Source organism: Sphaeramia orbicularis, chromosome 15 (assembly GCF_902148855.1).
Source record: "Sphaeramia orbicularis chromosome 15, fSphaOr1.1, whole genome shotgun sequence".
NCBI lineage: Eukaryota > Metazoa > Chordata > Actinopteri > Kurtiformes > Apogonidae > Sphaeramia > Sphaeramia orbicularis.
The window spans coordinates 27787043-27813678 of record NC_043971.1 but is presented as its reverse complement, the minus strand read 5'-3'; the positions used below and the strand labels follow the sequence as shown (position 1 = coordinate 27813678).

The 26636-nt window shown below is 37.6% G+C and overlaps 1 protein-coding gene across 19 annotated transcripts in view; it reads right to left on the bottom strand.

Moving 5' to 3' along the window:
* Nucleotides 1–25123, bottom strand: part of camk2g2 (calcium/calmodulin-dependent protein kinase (CaM kinase) II gamma 2) — a 72324-nt gene extending 47201 nt beyond the window's left edge. For 17 of the 19 annotated variants that reach the window (XM_030155223.1, XM_030155224.1, XM_030155217.1 and 14 more), the window contains exons 1-2: nt 24917–25122; nt 23699–23793 (exon numbers count right to left, since the gene is read on the bottom strand). In XM_030155223.1, coding sequence (XP_030011083.1) covers nt 23699–23793; nt 24917–24981 — 160 coding nt within the window. In that variant the 5' untranslated portion in view covers nt 24982–25122. Of the gene's footprint in view, nt 1–23698; nt 23794–24916 lie in introns of all 19 variants that reach the window. The other 2 variants (XM_030155215.1, XM_030155216.1) reach the window with 1 other exon arrangement.
* Nucleotides 25124–26636: the final 1513 nt, after the last annotated feature.

The following is a 26636-nucleotide window of genomic DNA, read 5'->3' as shown; positions in this document are numbered from 1 at the left end:
AAGTGACCCATAAACATGACGTAGAGTCATGCAGGTCGCAAATTGTTCAATCCAGAACCATCATTGTGCCAATACATGTGCATGTCATCATGATGAGAGATGAGATACCAAGCCAATCTAGATGTAAAATGAAAATGTTAGAAAAATGTGCCACAATGTCAGAAAAGTAGGTTCTATTTTAATCATCATAGATTGGATGTCTAGACAACTATATTCTCCCCTGAAAAAACATTTATATAATATCTTATTTTGGAAAGTATAATTAAAGGTTATAACTCAGGATGCTGAAGAGGATGTCACAATAGTTTGTGTGTTGCAGTGACAACCAGCCATGCTGAGGGAGTGTTATACCTGCAGTATGCAGGTGCTGGTACCAAAAGTGAGTCAAGTTGAGCTGAACCAGCCAGTGACAAAGCATCATTAGTCTTTTTCCAAATTATTGTCTCCTGTTCACTGTATATTGGACATTTAGAACATTTTAATCTGATAATATACTGTGTTACTGTGGCTCTTTAAGCAGTCATGTCGATCCACGGTTCCACTGAAGTCATGTAATGTCATGTGTGTCTTCATCCTGACTGGACCAACCTGGCAACCTGCTCCCTCAGCACAGCTGAACATTAGCTTGATGAGTCTCTGATTAGACACAACTGGCTCACAGCTTCATCATGAAGCCTCTGCTCTGCTCGTTTTGCTACATTCCCCAATTACACACCTGCCTTATGCCAGTGGTGACATTCACAAAGGAGAAATGTCACTACACATGGGTGACGTCAACATTCGCACCATCAGCAAGAAGGAGAGGCAGTCAGCACACAGAGCAAAGTTAGAAAAGTCATTTCAAGTCAGAGCAAAGTAATGTTTTATTTACAGGGATGTACTTCCACAAAACACACAACTGAACACTAATTCGGGGACTACAGTAAACATTTACTCATACTGTTATCATTTAAAAGGTAAAAATATCAAAATCCTGATCAGTTAGTAAATTTCAAATCAGATCTGGCCAAATATGTGAAAGTCTTATTTTTAATAGTATAGGCCTATATAGACTGTAAATAACTGAAGTACCTGCTACAGGATAAGGAAAATCTGCATGCAACGCATGAACAAATTAACCTCAGTCACCACCAAACTGATACCAACAAGTCTGAGAGCAGCTAAAGAACAGAAAATGCTTCATCTGATTGGCTCCATGCCATGAATGCATGGCCAAATGTTTGTTCAATACAATTCAAGATATCTTGTACATGAGCATAGTCAGAGTGTGATGACGATAAAAATATTACTATTAGTCAGCATTTGAAATTAAAGACAAAAACCAGATAAAGTGAGAGGTCATAATTAAATAATACAAAACAACATACAGACATCAACACCCATATAGTCATGCAGAGTTTTCCAGGTAAAGATAGATTAATCTCTTCCTAATTCCTTCTGTAATTCAACATTCACACAACGATGCAAATACATGCCAACAAATACAAGTTTATGAGTGTGTGTTTGTATGTCTGTCTGTGTTTGTGTATGCAGATGTGCAGAAGTGTCATCCACTAATGCTGTTGGGTAAGACACACATCTGTGCCCTTCTGTGTTATGGAATAGCTTAACACACTGAAATGTCATTCGACTAATCTTCAAGCCAATATGCTTCAACTGTGTGTGTGAGCATGTGAGAATACACTTTTTCATTCAAGCAAGACCATTAGATAACCTAGTGATTTTATTTGAAGCCTTTAGTGACGTTCCAGTCGAATGAAAACAGCACTGTGAGGGCTAAAAACACGGCTGTAGGTTTGTTTCCCTTCACTGCATGTTGTCTCACACACACACACACACACACACACACACACACACACACACACACACACACACACACACACACACACACACTCTATCAGATTCTTTATTACTTTTGTTTTGTGGATGAATCCATGACCATGCTAACGGCATTTTCTCATAGCTGTGAAAATATACATAAATATATACTCTATATCCATAACATACGAAGAAAGTGTTAGCCTTAGCTTATGTATTCATTCAGTGCAAGTGTAGAAAACATTCTTAAAGAAAAAAGACAGTGTGACTCTATGATAGGAGATTCGCAAAGACATAGGGCTTATAAAACCATGAGAGGTAATATCAGCCTATCTGAGGGCAGGACAAGATAAGAGAGAGACTGACTGGTGAGGTGAATGAATGACAGACTGACAGAAACAAACAGACAGACACAAAGAAACACAGTTTGAGACTTCGGGTCAATGTGGCCCAGAGCAGACAAGTCTATAAATAGATCCAATCCTCCTCCGGCTTACAGCCGTGAATCACACTGACCTGGGCCGCCCTGCATCACCACACAGAGACTGAGACAGAAAGTGAGAGACAGAGAAACAGAGAAAGACTGACAGACAAAAGCATACACAGAAATGAGGGAGGGAAAGGCGAGGCTGGTTTTGGAAGATCTCTCAGTAGTGTTTTTTACACTTCTGCTTTCTCAAACAAGTGGGTCCAGACGGAGGCTTTGTTAATGCAGGAGGTCAGTGTGGAGTCAGTGGGCCAATACCAAAGCTCATACAGCCTGAACAATGCCAACGGCACAGTGAAATCAACCCATGGATTAGAACGGTGATGAAGACGATGAGGACAAAGATAACAAGATCTCTGATTACGTTATAAACATAACTATGCACAACCTGGTATGAAAATAAAAAAACAAACCTGAACATCTGATTTTTTCCTATTATTATTGCTGGTTGAGACTGATAATAACATTTTTATTCTGCATTGATAAGATGGTGACAGAGTTTAGACATGAGCAGACCTGTGCCAAAGCCAATGTGGTCCTCTTGTAATAATTTTATTAATCTACAAATTATGACCTGTGTTGTTGACCTAGGGCTGGGCAATTTCACAAACTTTGATTGTGACCAGTCAAAAAAAAAAAAGTTTTAAATGTTTATCAGTGTAATTACCAATGTGTTTGTAGCATTAAAGTCATTAGCATTTGTCAAGAGGCTAGTGAGGTTAATTCAGTGCCTTTATAGGGATACTTAAACATGTGTCTGCACCAATGTGTCTTTTGCAGCTAAAGAAATAATGATGATGAAATTTTACTTGATGTCCATGAACTGTGAGTCTGACTTCTGAACTGTGACCTGCACTGAGCTGGACTTACACAGGTGCTTTAGAATTATGATAGTGTAAAAACATTACTTATTCAATATAAAACAAATGAATGTTGCAAAAATGCTGATTTTTTTTGTCAGATAACAGCAACATAAATCCATCACACACACACGCACGCACGCACGCACGCACACACACACACACACACACACACACCACACACACACACACACACACACACACACACACACACACACACACACACACACACACATACAGCCTAACCTTCCAGAAACACTTCAACAGTTCAAGTTTGCTGGCAACTCGCCTACATTTTATCAGAGGTGAGAAAAATGTGTTTCTGATCATAGATTGTGATTTTTACCTTAAAAAGACAGTCTTTGGTATTTTGGCCAAATGGCTGAGCCCTGCATTGACCTATGTTCCTCTCTGTCAGTTGGTCCCACTGATTTTCCTTTTCAGTTATTCTTAAGTTTTAGATTAGCTAGCCTGGAACTCCCAATGGAAAATAACATGAAAAACAAGAGATCTACTCCAAATTTTTTGGGGTTAGGCCTTGTCCTTTATCTTATTTCATCATCTTGAACCACGCTTTACCATTTCTAGAAGTTTAATGAAAAAAAAAAAAAAAATCACTCCACTACCTTTCATTCAATTCCCATGGCAGATGAAAAGGCACACAGACAGGAGTGATCATATAACTTCAATAATGGAAGGAATAATAAAGTCCCCATGCCTTCAAACTTTTGTCCTCTGTTGACTTCTCTTAAAATTTGCTCATATCCTTTGCTGGTAGAGTATCAAGACAAAACTTATGGTTATGAAAACCTGCTCCGTACTAAGTCATATCTTAATCTTTGCTCAAATTTAGGATGAAAAAGACCATGACAGGAGTCTGTGTGTGTTTCTGAGTGTTAGTGTCTGAGATGCATCACAGTGACTGAACCAAAACATCCAGTGACACAGTGTGTACTCCCTCTCTCTCATTGTTTGTCTCCTGCTCTCCTTCTGTATTCATGTTAGGAGAAACTGCGTGCAGACGGTACACTGGGTGTGCTAAGTTGAAGCATTAAATGAAGCTTGAACAGGCCTTAACTGACCTGCTGGGAGAGACCATTAACATAAGGTGCAGTGTTGTGTAGTATTGTGAATGGGTGTTTTGTCGTTACAGCATTTGTGTTGAACAGTTTACTCTGACCAGTAGGACAAAGTACAGTATAGCCTCATCTCCTTTAACATTTTCCCAATATAGGGGTATTTCTTTTTACATAATAATCCAAAACCATGGGGAGTTTAAACTGTGAGGAAAAAAACAGTACACTGTACCTGCAGCAACACTTTTTGGTACAAAAACTGTAACAAAACCAACCAGTTTTGACATAAAGCTCTATAATTAATCATGTTTGAATCACGATCTTGACTCACACCCATCTGAAGTCTAATTTTTACATGATGACAGTTCTGGAATGGCTGCATCAGACCACACAAATTTCAAGACAAACCCCTTGTTAACTCTCATTTTTCATTTAATTTGAACTGAGAAAATCCTGGGCATTAGTGCTGCATCATCATCTCATCATCTTTGTCCAGTGACCCCAGACTAATGCTCTTAATCTTACTGTTCTTTTAAAATAATGGATTGAGAGAGAAATCTACCCAGCATTTAAAAGTTTACACACTACATCATAACATCCTAAAAAGTCAGAATACATCTTAACACCAACTGCAATGACCTGTGGTTTCTTACACCATCACTCTTGTTTCCTGTGTTGTTTTAACTCCACTGCGACTAAACACAATGTAAGATTAAACATAAATTAGATTTATCACAACTACTTTTACAGCTCACCATGCCACATCTTGTTTGAAAGCTTATCAGAGTTGAAGTTGAGAGCACGTAAGTGCAGCTACATGAGATTGATGGTTATACAGATATAGGATCCTGTATTGAAACAAGCTTAAAAAAAAAACTTCATAGTGCAATATTGTACTGAAGCAACATGAAATTCAAGTATGGAATGGTAACAGCTCAATTTTAAAAATGAAAAAAAAAAAAAAAAAAAAAAAAAAAAAAAACAGCAAATGATTGAGTCTGGTGAAATGCCATCTTTTATGTGTTGGTCAAGATTGTGAAGGACGTGAATAATATTAACACTTTATGTCCATGTTAGGCACTTGGATATCAGAAATAAAGTAACTAGCAGGACGGTAGTGTGTCCAATACTGCATCCTGTTGGTGCATTAATGTTCATAAAATCTTCCCCACAATGACTGTGGAGTCATTGCAGATGAATCATAACAAGGCCTGTCCACTCGCAATGCACAGGTCACCACTGACCCACAAAAATATGCAATAACTGAATACCAGAACTTGACCCAGCAGCAATCAACATTACCTTGTATTTACACTGAATCTGTTTATACACATATCATTTATGTTCCTAATTCTGTAGTTGAACAAAGAATAACCCTTTTTGTCCTTTTTTACTCTTTCACATTTGGACTCTGTGTGAAGTAGGGTTTCATAACATTAGAAAATAAAGTGAGACTGCATAATCATTTTTTCTGCAATATGTGTTGCCATATGAAAATGTAGATGAATGTTTATTTGAAACATTTTTCATGGTGCGCAACACTGCCATACTATTAGTTCATTATGGACAGATTATGTTGCGTTAACAATCGCAAGGCACTTTAGGCAAAGTATATGTTTTCAGTTGACATTACCTTTTTTATAACTGAAATAATTTAACAAAACTGATCCTGCTTATCTTCTGGCAATAAAATCTTTCTCGTCTGTGTTGAGTTTTGGGGTTCTTGCTCATTTTCAGGTTAATGTTGGCAACAGGGTTTCTTTTAGTTGTCTGATAAATCAATAAATCAATCAAGAGTGTGATAGGTGGATCACTGAGCGTTGCACTCACAAACAACAAACTGTGCATCCAAGAGTCAAGGTAATAAAGTTCTATCAGACAGCCTTCTCCAGTATATCAACAAAAGAGAATCACACGCTTTCCTTACACTTAAAATAGTAGAAGCACTGTAACATGACATGTTTGAGTTAATCTGCGTTGTGACACAGTGCAGCCTGCATTAAGACTATATAAAATATAGTGTGCAGGCCTAACATGAAAGAATCCACACCCACTGCCCCATAACATGCACTGACATTTATTAGTCTTTGTGGTTTGACTCATCAGACACAAATGGGACCAGATGACAGATGTTGAGAAGGGGAACAACTCTTTCCACTGACCCCATATTCGACAAAGCTGTTTTAGAGCGCTGCAGGTAAAGGTTGCATCGGTGTGAAGTGACCTGTCTCAGCTCAACTCAAACTGGCTCCAGGTATCACCAGTGACTAAGCTTGTCAGTCACCAGTGACTATCTGAGTCACCAATGACTGATTAACCTGTAGCTCACCTGTTATCACAAACATTCAGCTGTTCCCCCGGTGAAACGCTGCCTCAACACAAACTCCTCTCAACAACAGACCTACTCCGGGAATAGATGAAGAAATTAATGACTCTCTTGTTTTGTTTTTTTTTCAGCTATAACTCACTGTCACTATCCTTGCTGAGACACTAAAAATTATATCCGGTTCTAAAAACAGCCTGAAAAGTTGGTACTTCATTTCTCAAAAGAGATTCACTGCTATCTTGACTGGCACTGGTGTGAACAAACAGGTTTTTAGTATGTTGTTGACTTGTGCTTTGCAAGTATTTACAAGTTTTTAGCTCATCAGTTGTCTCGTTGAACTGGGCTGCATTTATTTAGTAGCATGTAACTCACACCCACATGCGTGCTAATCTTATAGGTCATCCTACACACAGTCCAACTTGTGCATACGGGTGGGCACGAAAGGATAAAATCTGAAAATATACTAGGACTACTACACACTGGAAATAAAAATATGCAGCAAGATACGTAACCTTTACAGAAAATCACCTTTTAGGGTGAGGGAAAGTGATGTCAAATGTCACACTTTCTCCCAAACTTACCTTGGCTTTTCTCCAAATGTCTTATGTTCCCTACATCAAAGTGTTTTTTGTGCAATTTTACACCCAAATTATTACTTAGGATAAATATAGGGGCACATATGTGGTGTATTTATTTCAGAAGGCTAGATAACAAATCCTAAATTCCTAGGCTTATGTGAAAGAGTGTAGCCTCATTCTTCAATAACTAAATAAAGTGAAGACAATTTGTGTTTTGGAGTCCTATCTGTCTCAGTAGTCCCGATACTCTCAGTACGACAACAGCAACTTAATGTAACGAAGCTGCTTAAAGAGTGACAGCTGACTTGAACCATATCAGCATATCTGACAGGTAAGCAGAAGGAAGGGTGACAAGTTAATGCTGCCCAGAAAATATTCACATTATTGGGAATGCAAAGAATTATTTTGGTCCAATGGAATAATTTGTTGCGTGTAATGCCAGTCCTAACACAAGACTGGAAATGATACTGCCTCAACAAAATGCACACTGAATGAGGCTTTGCAGTTTTAACTTGATACAGAATGCCTTTGTCATTTTTTTTTTGCTTATCTCCTTTTTTTTATTCATATATTTGTACTTGAAATGTGTTGTTTTTGTTACTACCTTACACTACATGATTATACACATGATTAATTCAGCTTCCTTTATAGTGATGTTTATCAATACACAGTCTCCTTATTGTGTTTTTATTTGTACCTGCATATAACAGACTGAATTATTCTTTCTACTGTTCACAAATACTGTTAAGCTGTTAGGTGGTAATTACAATAACTTGTGAAGCTGATTGATATTAGTTTAAATTGAAACCGATGACAGTGAACATATTTACTGACTATTGGAGACATTTTTCTCAGTTTTACTAGAATAGAAATATAGATATATTTTACATCACACACATATATTTGCAGGATTTTATCTGTAGTGCTGCTGTACTTGGGCTGCAACTAATAATTACCTTTATTATTGATGAATCTGCCCATTATTTTCTTAAATTGTTCAACATATTGTGTGGCTATGAAATGTATAATTCTGAAAAATCCTATTAATTTCTATTATTTTCATTGTTACTTTTTTGGCCGACCAGCAGTCCAAGACTTAAACATGGTAGGTTTATATTTGAGGAGCTTCACTCAGAAATGGCTGTAATTTACTCTTGAAAAATTAAAGGCTGAAAGGCGTAACTGACAAATAATCGACATGCAGAATAAAGCTTGTGTCAGATTTATCCCACATGTAGGCTACATTTGTCTAAGTATAATCCATTGAAGTTGGAAGATACTTTGTTCATCTGTACAAACAACAGTCTACAAATTTCATCACCACAGGAGCACGTATTACATATTAATGCATTTTTTTGCAAGGTTGAATGCACTTAGCCAAGGTGTATGTAAACTTCAGACCTCAGCTGTTTATTCGGACCAACTATTACCCATGACAAAAGCAGCTTATTCTTATCCTCATACCTGTCACAGCTACAAATTGCACAGGTCTGCACTTTTTCATTTATACTAAATGATAGTGAGGTGTGATAGTCAAATAAACAGAGCAGAACAGTGTTTGACAACTGATAGTTGTATAATAGAAATGATGGTTACATTGTCAACAGGCCAAGTCTCCAAACGAGGCTTGTCCAAGCAGAAGACACTGTTAATCACTCAGCTACAATCAGGTCATTGTTCATAGTTTAGCTACGAGATCTATACTGCAGCTACTTTCCGGGCTTCATTCAGAGACCTGTTATATTATTTTTATAGATGCCAGAGTTGCTGTAAGAAGTAAATTTTGACCTGTACCAACTCTGGCTAATTAACAGGGGAAGTATTATGTACATAGCATTTTTTTTAATTATTATTTTATCTTATAGCACTCCTGTTACTAAACCATTTGAGAAAGTGCTGACATCACGCTTCGCTTACACAGTTGCAGCTAATTTTGTAACTAAAATCCACCAGTGATCAAAAGTAAGGCTGTGCTTCACTCCACAAAAGCTGTCACAAAAAACTGCAGCTCGCACATGAGCACACACTATACGTGTTTCAGAGCAGCACAGCCTGAAAAGGAATTTTATTGTGCGCAGACTTTTATTATGAGAAGCTGTTTTGATTGTAACCTTGGAAGCATGCACAAACGCACCAACTGTGCTGGTGGCGTGCCAGCCAACAGGAGTACACACTTCAACCAAATTATGTAGCTGCTTGGTTGACTCCAATTTGGGATACGGTAAAGTGTTAGTCTAGACGAGTGGGGCGTCTTTCAGCAGGGATTATCAAATGATTTTAGCCGGTCAAGAGCTTGAGAGCAGGTGCTGACTGTAAAGATAAAAGTACAATTAAAAAGACATACCTGGCAGGGCAGTGGAGAGAAAAAAAAAAGAACAATAAACAGTGTGTGTAATGTCCTACTGCCTCTGGGTGTGTGTGATTGGTCAAACATCCTGCTCTTGGGAAAACAGCAGCCTTGTCAAAAGAACCCCCAGTGTAAATGGAGATAATGACAACAAAAGGTAAATCAATATTTGCACAGACTGGATGTGTGCATGTGTAGGTTTTACGTGGAAATTGGGATGTCAGTGTGTGTTTTTTGCTTCAGGTCAGGTTATACTCAGTTTGTATCTCACAACATGAGCAGCACAAAGTAGGATAGGATGGCCAAAGGATCAAATGACGATCCCCAACCTGAATCGCAATTTTTATCACCTCTTATAAAACACTGGTTAGTTACAAAAAAGTAAAAAGAAAAAGTATAAGACATTATTCCGTAGTTTTCTCTTGCTATAACTAATAGCTCTTTGCTGAGTAAAAACTTTGTGCACAAAGTTTGTGTAATGTTAGTTGTTGCATGGGAAGACATGCTGTCAATCAATTTGCTTAAGGGTCCAATTAAGCGAAAGTGAGCATCAACATGAAAAAGTAAATTTGCACACAATTTTTTAGCTAAAGATCTCTAACTGGAATGGAACTGTTATCCTTTTTAAAATACCACTTGTAGAAAAAAACATTACAACCAATTTTATCAATTGTACTTTTTACACCATAGCCATGCCTCAGACATAAAAATATACCTACAAATTATATCTAAAAAATTTGAATATTTATTCAGTCTGTCATATTCAAAAAGACTATCTGTGAACTGCTACCGAGAAATTACTCCTTATTTGTAATTTACATATATCAGTATGGACCACCACAAGTTGTAAATAACACTGTATTAGTATTAAATACATTAAGTAAAGCATTGTAATTATAGCTGGCTTGTTTTAAAAACTAAGTCAACATTTTGGGCGATGCATACAATGGTAAAGAGTTGTCCACGTGTTACCACATTCTCATGTCAATAAAACAGAGACTTTTCAATATTTTACTCCAAAATATATTTTCAGCATAGCTGAACATAATATCTAAAAGGTTTTGTCCTACTTGATATCGATTTCTGTCAAGAACCACAAGTTTTGAATGTTAGCGTAAAGCTTAAAAAATGTATGTCTGTTTCAAGTCCACGTGTTACCAAGCAGTAATTTGACATTTTTCACCTAAGAATTTTATCTCCCCAAATTTTGTTACACATAATGTTAAAGTGCTTATAAATACCTACTCAAATATGTATAATACATGCATATAAGTTACTCTGCTTACATGACAGAGACTGTTGAACATGAAATGTGTCCACATGTTACCACTTGATTGGACCCTTAAGTGTGATCAGGGCTGGTTTAACCCCTGTGAAAAGTCTCAAAAGAGACACACAAGCACATAATTTTCATGGACTTAACATTTACAGTTAACGTTTTCTGTTCTAGATCTGCAAGAAACAAAGCAAGAATTTTGCTCATTAACAGATACATTAGTTCTTTTCTTTACTCCTTTAGAAACAAACCCACCAAGCCTACATCCCAAATGCCAAAAATCCCCAAAATCTTTTCTTTCAGTGTAGATTACACTCTATGCAGTGAGGCTGTCAATGTAATAAACATAATAACAATTTCCTAACAAAAAATGCATAAATAAGAGAGGATTATTTTTTTTTTGAAGGTCTAACTCTTTATAAACTGTCATCATTATTGCACAAAGCACACATGCGCACGCATGCACACACACACACACACACACACACACACACACACAATTGCTAGATGCTGCTCCTGTGTGTGCAGCCCTCTTTATTACCATCCCAGCCTTCCAACTGTTGCCATAAATTGTCTCCATAAAAGCATCTCTATTAAGAAAGCATTATTCACTGTTGTTAACTGACTTACCTGTAAAGTGTAATTACTGTTCACACATCACAATTAAATGTGAGTCTGTGGTGATGCATTATACAGAGACAACAGCTTAAAGAACTTAGGAAAGTTAAGTTAAGGTCAAAGAGCTTCAGAAATGTAGTCACTAACATTCCTCATACTTTTTCAGAGCCAATCACACATTCACATCCAGTCTGTTCAGTGACTGGTCAGTGGGTGCAGAGTAAAAGAAGAGCCAGTACTCACTTTTTTTTTTTTTTTTTTTTTTTTACATTTTTACAGTTACAAATGTCAATTTGCATGTGAACAAGTGAGTGAATCATTGTAAATTCCCTCCTTGAGAGACTGAAAATGTGCTCTACTAATGCTGTGTTTGAACATCATCACTTCTCCCTGCTCTTGTGGTGACCAGCTGTTTAGTGTAGCCACAATGAAAAATTTAAGATGCCTGATGTGAGAGTACTTAAGGAATATCAGAGCGCAAAGTTGTAGGTGCATAAAGTAAAGCTGTGGATAGTACCAGCCTCTTGGACAAACTGCCTGTATCAGACTAACAAGTATTCACACCTGCACTGATTAAGATCTTGAGACCTCACATGACAACTATTGAATAAATATTAAAAAAAAAAAAAAAACCTCCAAATGAAAATCTGTCTCAATAAAGGAGAACAGAAAATCAGAAACAAAGCAGAATGCAACTACAACGTACAGTGTCTGAAATGAATAGTTTAATTAACAGAATGTCCATTTCCTTTGTTTTATATTTATATCAATCAGATACAGTATGTTAAATGTTTCTAGTAGATCACTGCAACACGAATATATTTTTTGTGACCATGATGAAATAACTTTCCCCAATTATTGTCCCATAGAGAAGAGAAGTTTAATAAACTGCAGCAAACAGTCTGATTCATCCATCTGCTCCCATTGGCCTCATCTGTATAAGAAACAACAGGCCCTAAGCTTCAAAATGACCAAATGCACAGATGTTTTTATACTGACTGGACTGCCTAGATATCATTCAAAAGTAAAAAAAAAAGAAAAAAAAAAAAAGAAAAGAAAAAAAATGCATTGTTCAGTACAAAATTCCAAGATCTAGAGTAAGTCTGCTTGTACCAAGATCTAATGCTGATTTTTTTCCTAACATACAATTAGTTACCAACAATCTGATGTGTCCAGCAACGGGATCATGATGAACTGAAACTATTTTTATACTTTATCATAAAATAAACATTACATTATACAGCTGGTTAAGCATAACATCTGTGGAAAACCAAGTTTAATGCACAATCATTTTGATACCATTCATCATGACACAAACTCCTATATGTTTAAGTGGAAAAAAAAAAAAAAAAAAAACATTTTCACTACTGACAGACTCTGAAGAACTACTATAAACAGGTTTTAATGCACTCCTTAGCTGACATTAATGCCAGAGTACTGAAAGATAAAACCAAACAGCTGTAACAGACAGCTTAAGTTAATAACCCTCCAGAGTTGCACTAAAAATAAAAATTGAGATGGCATTGAATGATAGCATTCTTCATGTGATTTAAGTCATTGACTTCACACCGTGCAGATGTTGATACAATGACAATGCTACTTCAATATATATAATTTTTTATGTATAATGTTATTAGATGATGATGTACATGAGGACACTTTTCTATCTGGACCCCCTTAAATCATAATCAACCCCTGGATTAAAGGAAGATAAATAATCATCAACATGTCTTAACTTTATGATCGATTGTGCTTTAGTGCTCACTATTTCCATTAAAATACCCAAATAGCAACAAATATGGAGAAGCCTTCCAATCATATGTAGCATGCCTATATTAGCACAAGTAATATATTTATGATTGAATGTACATGGTGGGGGGGGGGGGTCTATGATTGTGCATCCAGGGGCTACAAGCAGGTGGAAAGTAGGGTTATATTTATGTTATGAAATATAGCAATGGGTAATCTAAGTTAATTTTCTTTTTGCTAAAATGCATTTGATGATAGTATGAATACACTGCCTGTTTTGTCATTTTTTTATATTTAATATAAGACCAACAATTTTCCTGTCTCAACTGGACAATAAAGTTTATTCTAATAGATGCTGAAATTGTTATGGAGAATGATGATGGTTGAGGAACTGACATTGAGGCAAAAGAATCAATAATTTTTTAATGATACCTTCCACTACAACCTAACTTCCAAATTTAATATCATAAGGTACTTTCCCACCACCGGGAAGCTGTGATGGTCATTTTTCAGTATTTTTTATTTATTTTTTTTATATATTTATAACACTAGCTGCACAACTGCCTTGAGAGTCTCATAAAAATCCACCTCTTTTCAAAGCAACCACCACAGTATCCCCTGTGCTTGTCCAGCACTATATGGCAAATTAAACTTTTATTCAAGTTGGCTCCCACACTGAGCCATATGCTTAGGACAGGAGGATAACAAAGAACAAAAACAGAGAAAAAGAGGTCAAGATGAATATAACAAGAGGAAAAAAGACTTGGAAAGACACTTTGAACCTAAGGACACACACAAACACACAGAACTGGCCTGTAAAGCTCTGATAAGGAAGAGGAAGGTTTGCATGCTGTGGGACGACTTGACATCATGTGTGTGTACATACAATGCACTATTTCTGCTGCGGAGCATATCTAACACTGTCTGTCTCACTTTCTCTTTCCATATCTCCTTCTATCTCTTGCTATATAAGTCTCGCTCTCTCTCCCTCTCATCAAATATTCACAGTTGGTCCCATTAAACATTCACCACGCAGCACTGCTACGTTTATCTGCCTTCCGCCAATCAGCCTCCAGCGAGTGTACTAGAAGCCCAACGAAGGCCTGAAAACGAAAATACACACACGTCGCCTGCCTTTATGGCAGCTTTTCAGAGAGAGAAGGGGAGATGATATGAGAGAACACTAGAAAGAAAGAGGAAGAAGTGCGAAAAGAGAAGAAATGAGAAAGGAAGGAAGTGTTGGTGGTGGGAAAATGAGACATATGAAAGATAAGAAACAAAGAAAATTCAGTGGAGGAGGAGTCTGAGGGTCCACACTTCAGCCTTCGAACATTTTCAGTGAGAGCAAAGCAGCTTTGTGCCTCAATAATTCAGCAGTGGGACAAGTGCCGCCAGCCTCCCTCTTTCTCCCTCTCTGTTTTTCTGACATCACAAGTCCTTACCTAATAAGAGTGTAAAAATACACTCACTTTACAGTTCAACGCAGTCCCTGACTCATAATTGTAGCCAAAAATAATTTAAAACACTGTCACACTCTAAACATTTCACTTGTTCATGTCATTTCTGAGAGGTATAGTGATTCTAAAGTGAAACAGCTGGTATCTACTGACCATCTGCACACAGCAACCAAAACAGGCCACAGATAATCTAATCAGTTTTAATTCACATAAATCGAACTTGGGAAAGGCAATATTACTGAAATGTTTAACACAATGCAGTAATCCTGATGACATTATTGCATTATGAGGAGGGCTGACATGCAAAAACACCTCATACTGCAGCGATTTACAGATATTATGACTGTAATATGAGTAGCACTGGTCTTTTTTTTTAATATTTCATCTTAACTGAAAAGAGTCTAAAAACGATGACGTGAGCTTTTCCTGGGAACTGTAGCAAACAAGCCTGCTCCTTAACATCAGGAGAATATGAGTTATAGACGAGATGGTATCTCTGTTGCGCCACAATGCTTGATTTATGATGTTTCGTGGTGACACATTTTTACTTTTCTCAAAAACTTCCAGCTCCTGTGATCTGAACATTGCATTTGGCCATATTGCAATTTCTGCATCAAAAAAACTGATCCAGCTTCTAAAATAGATTGATTACTTTGAGTTCCAAAAGAAACTGAGGTTTATTTCAGTGTTTAGTACTTGTTAAAATAAAGAGAAATTAGCTATTATCACATTTTTCCTTCTGCAAACTCTCATGACTATACAGTCTTTAAAGAAACCTGCTATCAGTCGACCTGTGATTTAAATCATTACTGGTACTTTCTATAGATAAATAAGTGCTATCTTTTTTAATACTATCAACTAGCATCTGTCATATGTAGCTTGGATGTAGTTGTGCTTTGAGATAAATGCATCAGGATGTTGACATGCTCAAAGGAGTTTGCATTACTACTATGATTTATTATCAGTCCTTAACCTTTGGCTACAAATGTACTGTACACTATTTAAACCAAAATCAAAACAACAATTTCAGTCTTGTAGACTAAAGAATTGTACAACCATATAAAGTAATGGTTGGGGCTAATGCATGTAGATTTACCATAAAAAGACACATGACTTCTGCAATACACTATCATCTTAACCCTTATTTCCTATGCATCTGGCTCATACATTCCCTAAAATTCACAAGATTTACTATACCTGACTAAGACTTTTATAAGGTTACATTCACACTGCAGGCACAAGTGGCCAAAATCTGACTTTTTTTGCCCATATGTGAACCAAATCTGATTTTTTTTATACAGCAGTCTGAACAGCACAAATCCATTTTTTTTCTCCAAGTCAAACCCAGGCCCTTTCATATGTGGTCCTAAATCAAATACATGCCTGATGTTTACAATGTGACTTCGTCTTAACAGTCATACTGGATTTCATCCGACTTTTATGTCATTACGTAGAAATGCGAGAGACGTTAAAATTTTTTGCTGGAGGAGGTGGTACCTGGTAATTAAGTAATCCATATTTACTTTGGTAAACATTTCCCTTTTCAAATACACAATTGGGCAATTTTAAAAAATCCACAGGTATAAGCTGCAGTGCCATTAACACAGTCAAATATGAGAGTACCTTGGTAATGGCAAAATGCATGCTCTTCCATATTCTGCTCCATTCTCGGTAGTAGCCGTGCTTTCATAATGTATTGAGTAAATTTGAAGCAAACTTTTGAAAAGTCACAAAAAAAGTCAATTATTTGCATTTCCATAAACTTTCAATGAACAATTTCTAATTTCAGAATGCACATTCACTACATTCAAGGAAACACATCTACTGTTGTGTTTCAAATCTCTTTAAAGCAATAATATTTGTCATTTGGGTGCTTTATATTCTTCTACATAAATTCATGGAAGAAAACTGAAAGAAGAACAAATGCAAATATGCAGGAGAGTGAACCTTACACAGAACGAGGCAAGTCTGAACAGGAATTGTGAGTATGGCAGTTTGATCATGAAAGAAGAAAAGTACAGTATGATTACTGACAGAATAATTACATAACATTTACCATTATATTTATGTTTGACCATTTCATTGCTCAACTTGAATCTGAAGTGAATGTGATGCATTGAACCTTATAATTTATACACTCTGTTGGTAATTATTTATGTGTTAAATCCAAAATATCTATCGTGACCTCACTGATTTTCATTATAGTTTCAGCAGCTCTATGTGACTTATGAGTAGGTGTGAAATCAGATACCAGAACACACATGTTAATTTACTATCCTGGCATTATTCTTTCACTTGCATTTACTGTAACTCACATATTAGTGCACTTACTGTAAGATCATCACTGGATGTGGTAAAAGCAGAAGATTAGTGATGACGCTGAGATCCATAAATGGAAAGCTGGAAAGCAGATGCTGACTGAGCAAAAGTTAATGCTGACTTCCTTCTGTCGGGCTAGATATGCAGAGTTTGGACCTTACACAATGAATGGCGATAGATGAGCAACGTTATGGGCGCTCCTGTATTAAATAAATATGAAGGCTCTTGTGAGTGAGATTTAATCACATTTTTGAATTTCTAATCCACACTACTTTTAATAATTATACAAGAATGATTCAGGCTCTGAAGGAAATGTCCAGAAGTCATCGCAAAGATGTGCAGGCATATGAGAAGCCCTTCAAAGAACACTAGCATAAGCATACACATTTCCCTTCTTAACTTCTGTTTCCCACGATTTTTATCTGCCCATGACGGCTGTTTCACAGTAACTGTCACTATCTACTTCTATAAATTGATGCCTTTGTGTCACTACTTCTTATCTACAGTACAAATACAGTGTTTGTACAGTCAGTAGCCTTCGACTGCAATGGCATTTAGTATTTGAGCATTCAATGTGTTTCAGCGCCAATACTGAAAATATTCGGGTGAACAAAATGAGTTTTCTTAAACATCCAGTGCATCCAGCTCTATGATGTACATTCACTGAATGTGAGTGTCTGAGTTATTGAACAAAAAGGCCAAGCTAAACAGTCTGTCAACTAGACTATAAACCACTTATGAGTTCATTTAATATAGAAATATGGCTTTAGAGTGGATGCACCTACATTTTTCTTTTTGCTCAACTAGTCCAACCATGGTCCTCTCATTTATAAAATGCAAATAAATAAATAAGTAATAAATTTGATTTGCCAAAACTGCAAGTATGTGCCTCACACGTACTGTCCAACACTTCAGTCTAAAAACATACAAAATTAGTAGCAACCATTCATTCTCTTTTGTGTTTTTTTATAAACAGATCACAATTAGGTGAATGATCTACATTTTCAATGACTTCATCCGTTGTCAAAATTTTCAAATGAACTGAATTTGACCCATTAAACAATCATAGCTTGAAAATATGAAATTATTCAAATGTGGCTCGTGGCTAAGAAAAAACTGGAATAATAAAAACATGAAGGCATTGGTAAGCATATTTTCTTGACCATGTATTTATGGTGATGCACACATGTGAATGTCAGTGGAAGTGACAGACCACGTGTGTGCTTTCGTTTGAGCGACTGTGCGCTTGCATGTGACGCCACACGACCCAGGCATAATTGCTGACCTCACCGCCAGCCAATGTGCCCTCCCCGAACCACACAGAGCAGGGCTTAATCCCGCCTACGCACGCACACACACACACACACACACACACACACACACACACACACACACACACAGTTCTCTAGACGTAGAACCACCAACGGTGCTATGTCGTGTCCAGTGTTTCCAAACACTAAAAGGACAAATATTCAGAGATGTGACTTAAAACACACATGGGTTGGCTACACAGCTTTAAAAGGTGCCAAAGAGCAAGGCACTGAAGGTCCAGCTGCTGCAGCCCTGCAACCACTCGACCTGTTCTTGAACAGCCATAATGCATGAAAAAGTGTTTGTAAGTCCATTTTACATAATCTACATGACTGTTACTGTAAATAAAAGGCATGCTTTTCATTACAACTATGTTATCTTGAGTACACACTGGCACTTTTCCCCTAACTGGCAGCTTTTCTTTTAGCACAGCAGGCATGAGGAGCATGGCTGAGGCTGGAGAATATGCTCTTGGTGTTTGTGAAAAACACATTGGCAGTACCAAAGCATTTCAGTTCTGATTAAGGGCACTGCACGCTGGAGGTGAGACCGTGTGCAAGCAAATGTGTGCAGACTTGCATTTCACAGTGTTAAACTGTGTCCAGACAGGCCTTGTATGTAGATACTTAAGTGTGAGAGCTGTTAAGTAGGGAGGAAATGTGTGCAACTGAGTGTGTGCTTTCAGTGCAAAAAGACGATGCCTTGATATGTGTGTTTGTGATAACTGTGACCACAAATCAGACACACACACAAGTGGTCTCTATGCCAGACAGCCTATGGGATGAAGAGTTTCACCCCCGCTGTTGCCGGGGTTACTGGCTCCGGACCACTGCCAGCACAGCCCGTTACACAATAAACACACATACACACACCAGATCAAATCGCCTGGTGAGAAGGGCTTTTTAAGATCTTTCCTCAAATCAATCTTGTGTTTACAGAACAGGGAGGAGGGAAAGAACGACATAAAAATGAGGGGAAGACGACATGGGTGGGAGAGAAACAGAGCAATTCAGCCTGCGTCCCTTGGGGAGGAAAACAGAGTAATCAGTCCAGAACTGGCCCTGATCTGTGGTTCACATCATCACTCAACCTTTGGTGGCCGGGTCTGACACTTAGTGGGAAAAAAGCTGCAGAACCCAGACATGAAGAACAAGACCATGGAATTTTAGTTGATCATTCACTGTCATACAAATCATTGCAACTGACTATTCAATTGACTTTTTCTGTTCATCTTTTGCTATTATTGTAAGTATGGAAGATAACATGGCCAAAAAGTTAAATACAGATTTGTTTTTAGTGTTAAGGACAACTGACAATTAAAACAAAATATCCAACAGAAAACTAGTCACATAAAGAAGCAATTACAATGGTGAAAATGTACATTATAATTTAAGTAATGTGCTTAGCAATGAACAGAGAAACATATTCACAATTATATTACAACAAACCAATAAATTTGCAGTACTTCATAGTTTTTTTTGCCATCATTGGGCAAAAATCCCATAATTACCTTTTAGTATACTGAAATTTAAGTGGCCTGACAGGAAGCAAAAATCCACTATCCACTTTTGTGGGATTCAGTAGAAAAGTCAGCCTGTGATGCAGATTTTTTTAATCACAGGTAGGGGTCTTAAATACATCATTCACAGCTGTAATTACAGATTTCCAATCATTCTACTCCTCTATTCAGTTGTTCGACACAGTCTTTCCTTTTCCACAGGGGTGTGAAACAACATCACTTTGTCTATAATTATATTTAGTTTTTTGTTTTGGACCAAGAGGAGAGAAATGCACTATGAAGACGTGCAAATTCTGACATTTTTTCCCCATGATTTCAGTTCCTGCTGCCACCTCATCCTGCTGCTAATCTCAAATTTATGATTCATGCATTTTTCACATTGGTTAAAAAAGTGAAATCTTCATTAACTGAATTACTGCGCTACATTACCCAGTTTGATCCTATAAACTAATAACAGTTACATGGCACAAATACACCTAATGAAGAAAGGTCATTTTACTGGCTCTAAAATATTACCAGTAAACCACCTCAAAATAAAAAGCTTATGGTACTAATTCTCCACTCAGGTGACATTAACCACAGCAGCAGAAGAAAACGTCATTATAACAATACCAGTAGAATCTCAAACAGTGGAAAATGATGTTAAATAGTGATGAATTATAGCATTATTATTAGCTCCATTGAGTACTTTGTCTAAGTGTGAATAGAATCTATCCGAACAATGAATGCAAAATGATCACAGACTATTCCCCAACAAGCTCAAGACAATATGGCAATACTGATCAATGCTTGGAAACACAAGACATGCATGACCAAATACAGATACATGAGGCAAGCAAAGCAGGTAAAGGAGCCTGGATTCAGCCACACAACACAAGTAAAGCTCTGACACACACAGACACACACAGTATGGCCTGCAGACAAATAACAACAACAACAAATCTGCCACAAATACTGAAGCACAGGTGGTGATATGTCAGTAGGAAGTGTGACAGTGCAGCATGTCGAACAGCCAGTCCAAACAATAATGAAGATATTTGGGATAGATATTTGGGAAAATCATCCAAAAATATCAGTTGTAATTATAAACATGCATCACTAATGGTAATTATGAATGATTTTCTTTTTTTCAAATAACACACCTCCTCCAATCATTTATCAGATGTCAAAATACATTTTCTGCTAATCTGCTATTCATGTCCATCCCACCCTTCCTGTAGTCCATAACTGAGTGCCCAAGTGTCTTGTGACTGAATTTATCAACAGAACAATTGATTACTGTCTAAATGATTGACAAAAACAATTTTCTTCTTTTTTAGTGAGTTCAGAAACAAGCCAGCAGATGTAAGCCACTAAAACTGACAGTGAAAACAGCTGAATGTTGCTAATAATCTGTAACTGCGCAATCACAACAACATTTAGTCCAACACAAATTTGGGCTGTAAACATTTCATCAGAGGTTTAGCACCAATGAAGCATTGCACCACACCTATCTCCCATGACACATTTGCAGAAGTTGTGGTTTGTTATTAAAAGGATGCGTCACTGCTGCTGCATGAATGGTAAGTTTACTATTCTATTCTAACTGATCACATGATTGTAACATCACATTAACAAACATCTACTAAAGTATTATCAAACAATACTACTAATGTAGCTGGTTGTGGCAGGAGTTTGTGTTCCAAATTCTTTAATTTACTTTTTTAAGCAAATGAAGCAATGACGCCAACACTGCTAACATTCATCCTGAGGGGTGTGCAGCGCAGGCAAAGGTCTTGTTCCTTTACAGGCTGTGACAGTATAGCTTAGTGAAGTTTCATTTTATGCAGTACAGGTTGGTTTTGTAATACTTCTCCAATGCATCACAAACTGTCACAGTGAATGATGACTACAAAGATGTTTTGCTGCATTCTCATCTTTACTAGTTAATGTTAAAGGGGTGGAACAAACAAGTTTGCACTGTCAAAGCCTACTGCCAACTTTAACCCTTAAAGACCCACAACCCACAAGAACTATTTTGTCTCAACTTCGGACTGATTTTTTCCCTTTGTCTTTCCCAAGTGATTTATCACCATTTATTATAAGATTATTCTCAACATTTTGCATTTTTTCGTGAAAATCAGGTATTTTCCTATATTTAATTTACTGATCAAGCAGATGTTCATAAAAGCTCAGAGTAAATTCAAAGGTTATTCTAACAAAACTGAAGAAAAAGTGACTTTTTCAGCAAAATAAATGATTAATTGGACATAAAACAAGTGTCTCCATACACTGACATTTGTCAAACTCCATGGGTTTTACTGGTGAATCAATGTTGTAGAACACAGGTGTCAAACATGCGGCCCGGGAGCCAAAATCGGCCCGCCAAAGATTCCAGTCCGGCCCGCGGGAGGAATTTGCAAAGTGCAACTTAGGTCATCAAACTCAAAAATAATATCATAATAACCTATAAATAATGACAACAACAATTTTTCTCTTTGATTTAGTGCAAAACACATTCAATTATGAAAATATTTAAATTAAGAAACTATCCTTTAATAATAACATGTGAATAATCTGAACAAATATGAACAACCTGAAATGTCTATAAAAAATGAAATGCAATTTTAACAATATTTTGCCTGTTACTGAATGTTTTGTGCCTTTGTAGATCAGATCTGCAATGTATACATATAAATGATAAGTCAAGGCAGAATACTGATAAAATTGTACTTACATTTCTTAACAAATTTCATTTTTTTCACATTATTCACATCCTTTTTGTTTGAATAGTTTGTAAATGTAAATACTGGCATAACTGAATGTTATTTTTTGCACTAAAAAAATTTGGAGTTGTCATTATTTATTGGCTATCGTGCTATTATTGTACTGGTCCGGCCCACTTCAGATTAAATTGGGCTAAATGAAAATGAGTTTTACACCCCTGTTGTAGAAGATGACGTTGTTTCCATGTTCACTACGGAGCCTCTAAACGTCAAAATGGATCATATCTGATGATCATGACAGGATGACAAACTGCATTTTACCACAATTATATACATACATTGATAGGATTAGTGGATCAACAGTTACTAAACATTTAGATCAGTACAATGTTTTTGACTGGTGGTGGATGTTTGGGTGTTTAGGGGGTTAAGGTGGAACATTTTCTTGACTGCTACACAATGCATGAGTTGACATTAAATCAATTAATACAACTCACATGTCAATTTTACAACACTGACTATGACATTTGATCTCCCTTCTCTGCTGCATGACAGGCACTAGCCAAAATCAAGCGCTCAAAAACTGTCATTATGGGGAATGCAAATGTTCTATGGACACTGTGGGAGAAAAAAAAAAGACTGCAGTACTACACCTACAAAATGTCCTGTTCAGATTTGTTTTCCACAAAAGGTTAGCTCACCTGAGACTGTGTTGACAAAACCTTTCTGATCTTTACACATGTTTGTTGCGACATCAGATTTCTTTATCGCAATCACACCTCTGGTTCAACCGGTAGAGATGAGATGAGGGTAAAAGAATAAGCCTTAAGTTGACGAAAAGTGGAATTATCCTCCTATGAGCTGCAGTAACAGAGGAATGTAAAGGTCAACACGGTGCCCTCACTCTAAGATATTTGACAGAAACCACCAGTAACCATAACAAACCAAAAATGGTTGCGAACAACTGCCAAAGCTCACTGAACCTCACTAGAAAAGTCCTCCAACTTCAACCACAGCGGCTCAGCTCTGCCAAGTGTGTAGCCTCCAGCTTTTCAGGAATCTCCACTGACAAGGACAGGACAGGGAGGCTGGCACACAGCTCGTAAAGAAATAAGATAACAAGCCTACAGCTGAACTTATTACACTGAGCAGCAGCATGGACGCCGGCCCAATGTTGTCAGCTATCAGCCTGCATTAATTCAACTGTTGACTGTAATGCTGATCCACACAACACAGTAAACAGTACGCTTACCTCTAGCTGAGAGCTTTTTTGTGTTTATAATTTTAGCAGCATACTCCTGGCCGGTGGACTTCTTGACGCATCGCCGAACGACAGAGAAGGCACCCCTGGAGCAGAAAACAATGGATCAGTGAAAGCACTTTAATCACAAAAAAAAAACAAAAAACAACTGTTCATCAAAGACGGTGTGAGTTACACAGAGAGTGCATGACTTGACACACACTGCTGGCATGCTAGAACCACACAACTAAAGAGGGGGTAAAGGAAGTTACATGCATAATTGATACTGTCTGATATACTATGTTGGAGATGTGAGAAGAGGTCCTGGCTACTAGTGCGTGACAGGGGAGGGAGAGGGCTTGTTGCATTGTGAAAGGACCCAGTCATTAGCTTACAGGAGGAAACGTGAGTAGGGCTTCAGGAGAATGAGTCCACTGAAAGGCAGACCTAGAATTAGCCTTAACATTTAACAGTGTGCACTCATCTCGCTTGCATTTTGCACAGAAGCCTCCTTTAAAGGCTGTATTGGTAGGTGGAGCAGCTCTATTAGCCACACGCAGAGATTAGATGTTACAAAGTGGCTTTGTAGCGAGATATGTGGTTAAAGCCCTGCATGGAGGCGGACTGATACATTTATGATAACACAGCCAAAATGTGCAGCCAGCGACAAAAGCCTGATCCTCTTTTTTTTTTTCTTTTTATAATAGGGGAGGGAGGGGGGGTTCACGAATGCTGTAGCCTAGGTAGCCCTGCAGTCTGCTGAGAAATGCACATAAACACAGCTGAATGACAGAACAGGAGCCGGAGGATGCCACCGGCCCCTGGCTCCGTACACACTACCTACCTGGAGATAACATTACAGACAAGTTAGTCCTACAAAGCGGATGTTTCACGTTTGTTGCCTCACAAAGACAGGCAGAACGGTGCGGTACAGGCTCGCATACATGTTCCGGATTAAAATGCAAGCCTCTCTATGGGGCTAACATGAACCTGGCTGCAGCTTATTGTTGCTTATCCCCCCCCCTCCCTCCTTTTTTTTTTTTTTTTTTTTTTCTATGACAGCCCCTTGTCAACACTGAATTAGACGCGCACAATGGCAGCAACAGAGAGAAAAACGTGCACATATATATAAATAAATATATTTATAGAGAGAGACTGAATGCAACAAGAGCAGCAGCAGAAGAAGAAGAAGAAGAAGAAGAGGAGGAGGAGGAGGTGACGGTCGCTTACTTTCCGAGTTCCTCGTACAGCTGATATTCGTCTGTGAATCTGGTCGAGGTTACAACTGTAGCCATGTTGAGCCAAGTGGGGAAAAGGGGGTGTATCGCCTCCTCGCGCTTCAGTGGCCGCCTCGCGCAGGTTTCGGGAGGAGAACTCGTGAAGGCAGAGAGAGGGGGAAGAGGCTCGAGCTCAGAGAGGAGCAGGGAGTGGGAGGAGGAGGGGGAGGAGGGAGGGAGGGAGGGAGGGAGGAGAGCTGAGCAGGAGCTGTAGTAGTAAAGATCCTCTAGAGTGAAGAGCGCTCACTCTGTACGGAAATAAGAGTGTATCATCTGTGTGTCAGCCGGTGTTGTGTCCTCTTCCACATGTAGTTCTCTTATGAAATCCTATTTTACTTCGCATTATCTCATCAATCTTTTTTTTTTTTTTTTTTTTTTTAAATAGAAAGCTGGATATTTCTTTTAACTTGAAAATTGAAGATATTTTATTTGGTTTCTTCATTACTGATTTGCCTGTTCAGAAATTGTTTATTCTTAACCTCAGTTCCTTATTAGCGAAATTTCATGTACATACAAGATAATTTGCCAATCAGAAACCCAGCTTTGTGGTCTTTAAATCTTATTTGAAATCCTATCTAGACACACTTAACTTTTGCACTAACCCTAAAGCTGTGAAGACAAAAGCTTTATGTGAAGAATTTAAGTTGTCATTTTTTTTCTTCCTCTTCTTGTTTTTTCCTTTACTTTTATTTTATCTAATTTACTTACCAATTTATGTATTTATGTAATAGTATTTAATTTCTTCCTCCCTCACCTCAAGCATTATGTTTTTTTCTCCATGCCATGTTCTGGTATATATGTATACAGTATTTTGTAAATAAAGTATAAAAAAAAATAAAAAATAAAACTTTGCATTATCTGTCCGTGTCAACACTGAGTAGTATCTGTCATCACTATTTTAATGGTGTGTTTACATTGTGCCCTGTTTTAATTTTCCTTTATTGATTTAGCTTTTGCCTGGTGTATGGCTGATTCCTTTATAAACTGTCTGAAGATCTTAACAGGTTCTGTCTGTTTTCTGCGTGCCAACTTCAATGTTGTTTTTGCAAATTATCCATTTTGCATACACCTACATATTTACATACAGTATTGTTTGATTGACATGCACTGTCCTTTAATATATAAACAAATATGAAGCAATATTTTTACAGGTGACACTTTTTTTTACATTCATGTGTCCTTTTCTGGTTAGTTTTCAGCTCTTAAACCAGTTTGGATCCCACAGTTTAAAGATCCAGTGTCCAAAATGTTGGTTAATCAAGGAGAATCTACTAGAATATAATAGATTTTCATTAGTCCATCCATCCATCCATCCATCCATCTCCCCTTGGTCCTCTGGGGGTACAACAACTCTTTTCCAGCCCAGCCAAGAAATATAATTTCTCAAATATGTCCTGGATCTGCCCTGGGGTCTCCTTCCAGTTGGGCATTCCTGAATTACCTCGGCTGGCTCCTCTTGATGTGGAGGAGCAGCAGCAGCTCTACTGAGCTCTACTGAGCCTCACCCTATCTCAAATGCCACATTTCCACTATGACTCAACTCGACTCAGGTACCAGATACTATTCCTGGAGACCGTTTCCATTACAGGATACAATTGACTGTTGAGTACCTGGACGTTATATTAATGCGGCGCGTAACTTCTATGACGTCTGCTCAGAGAGTTGCTGATAAA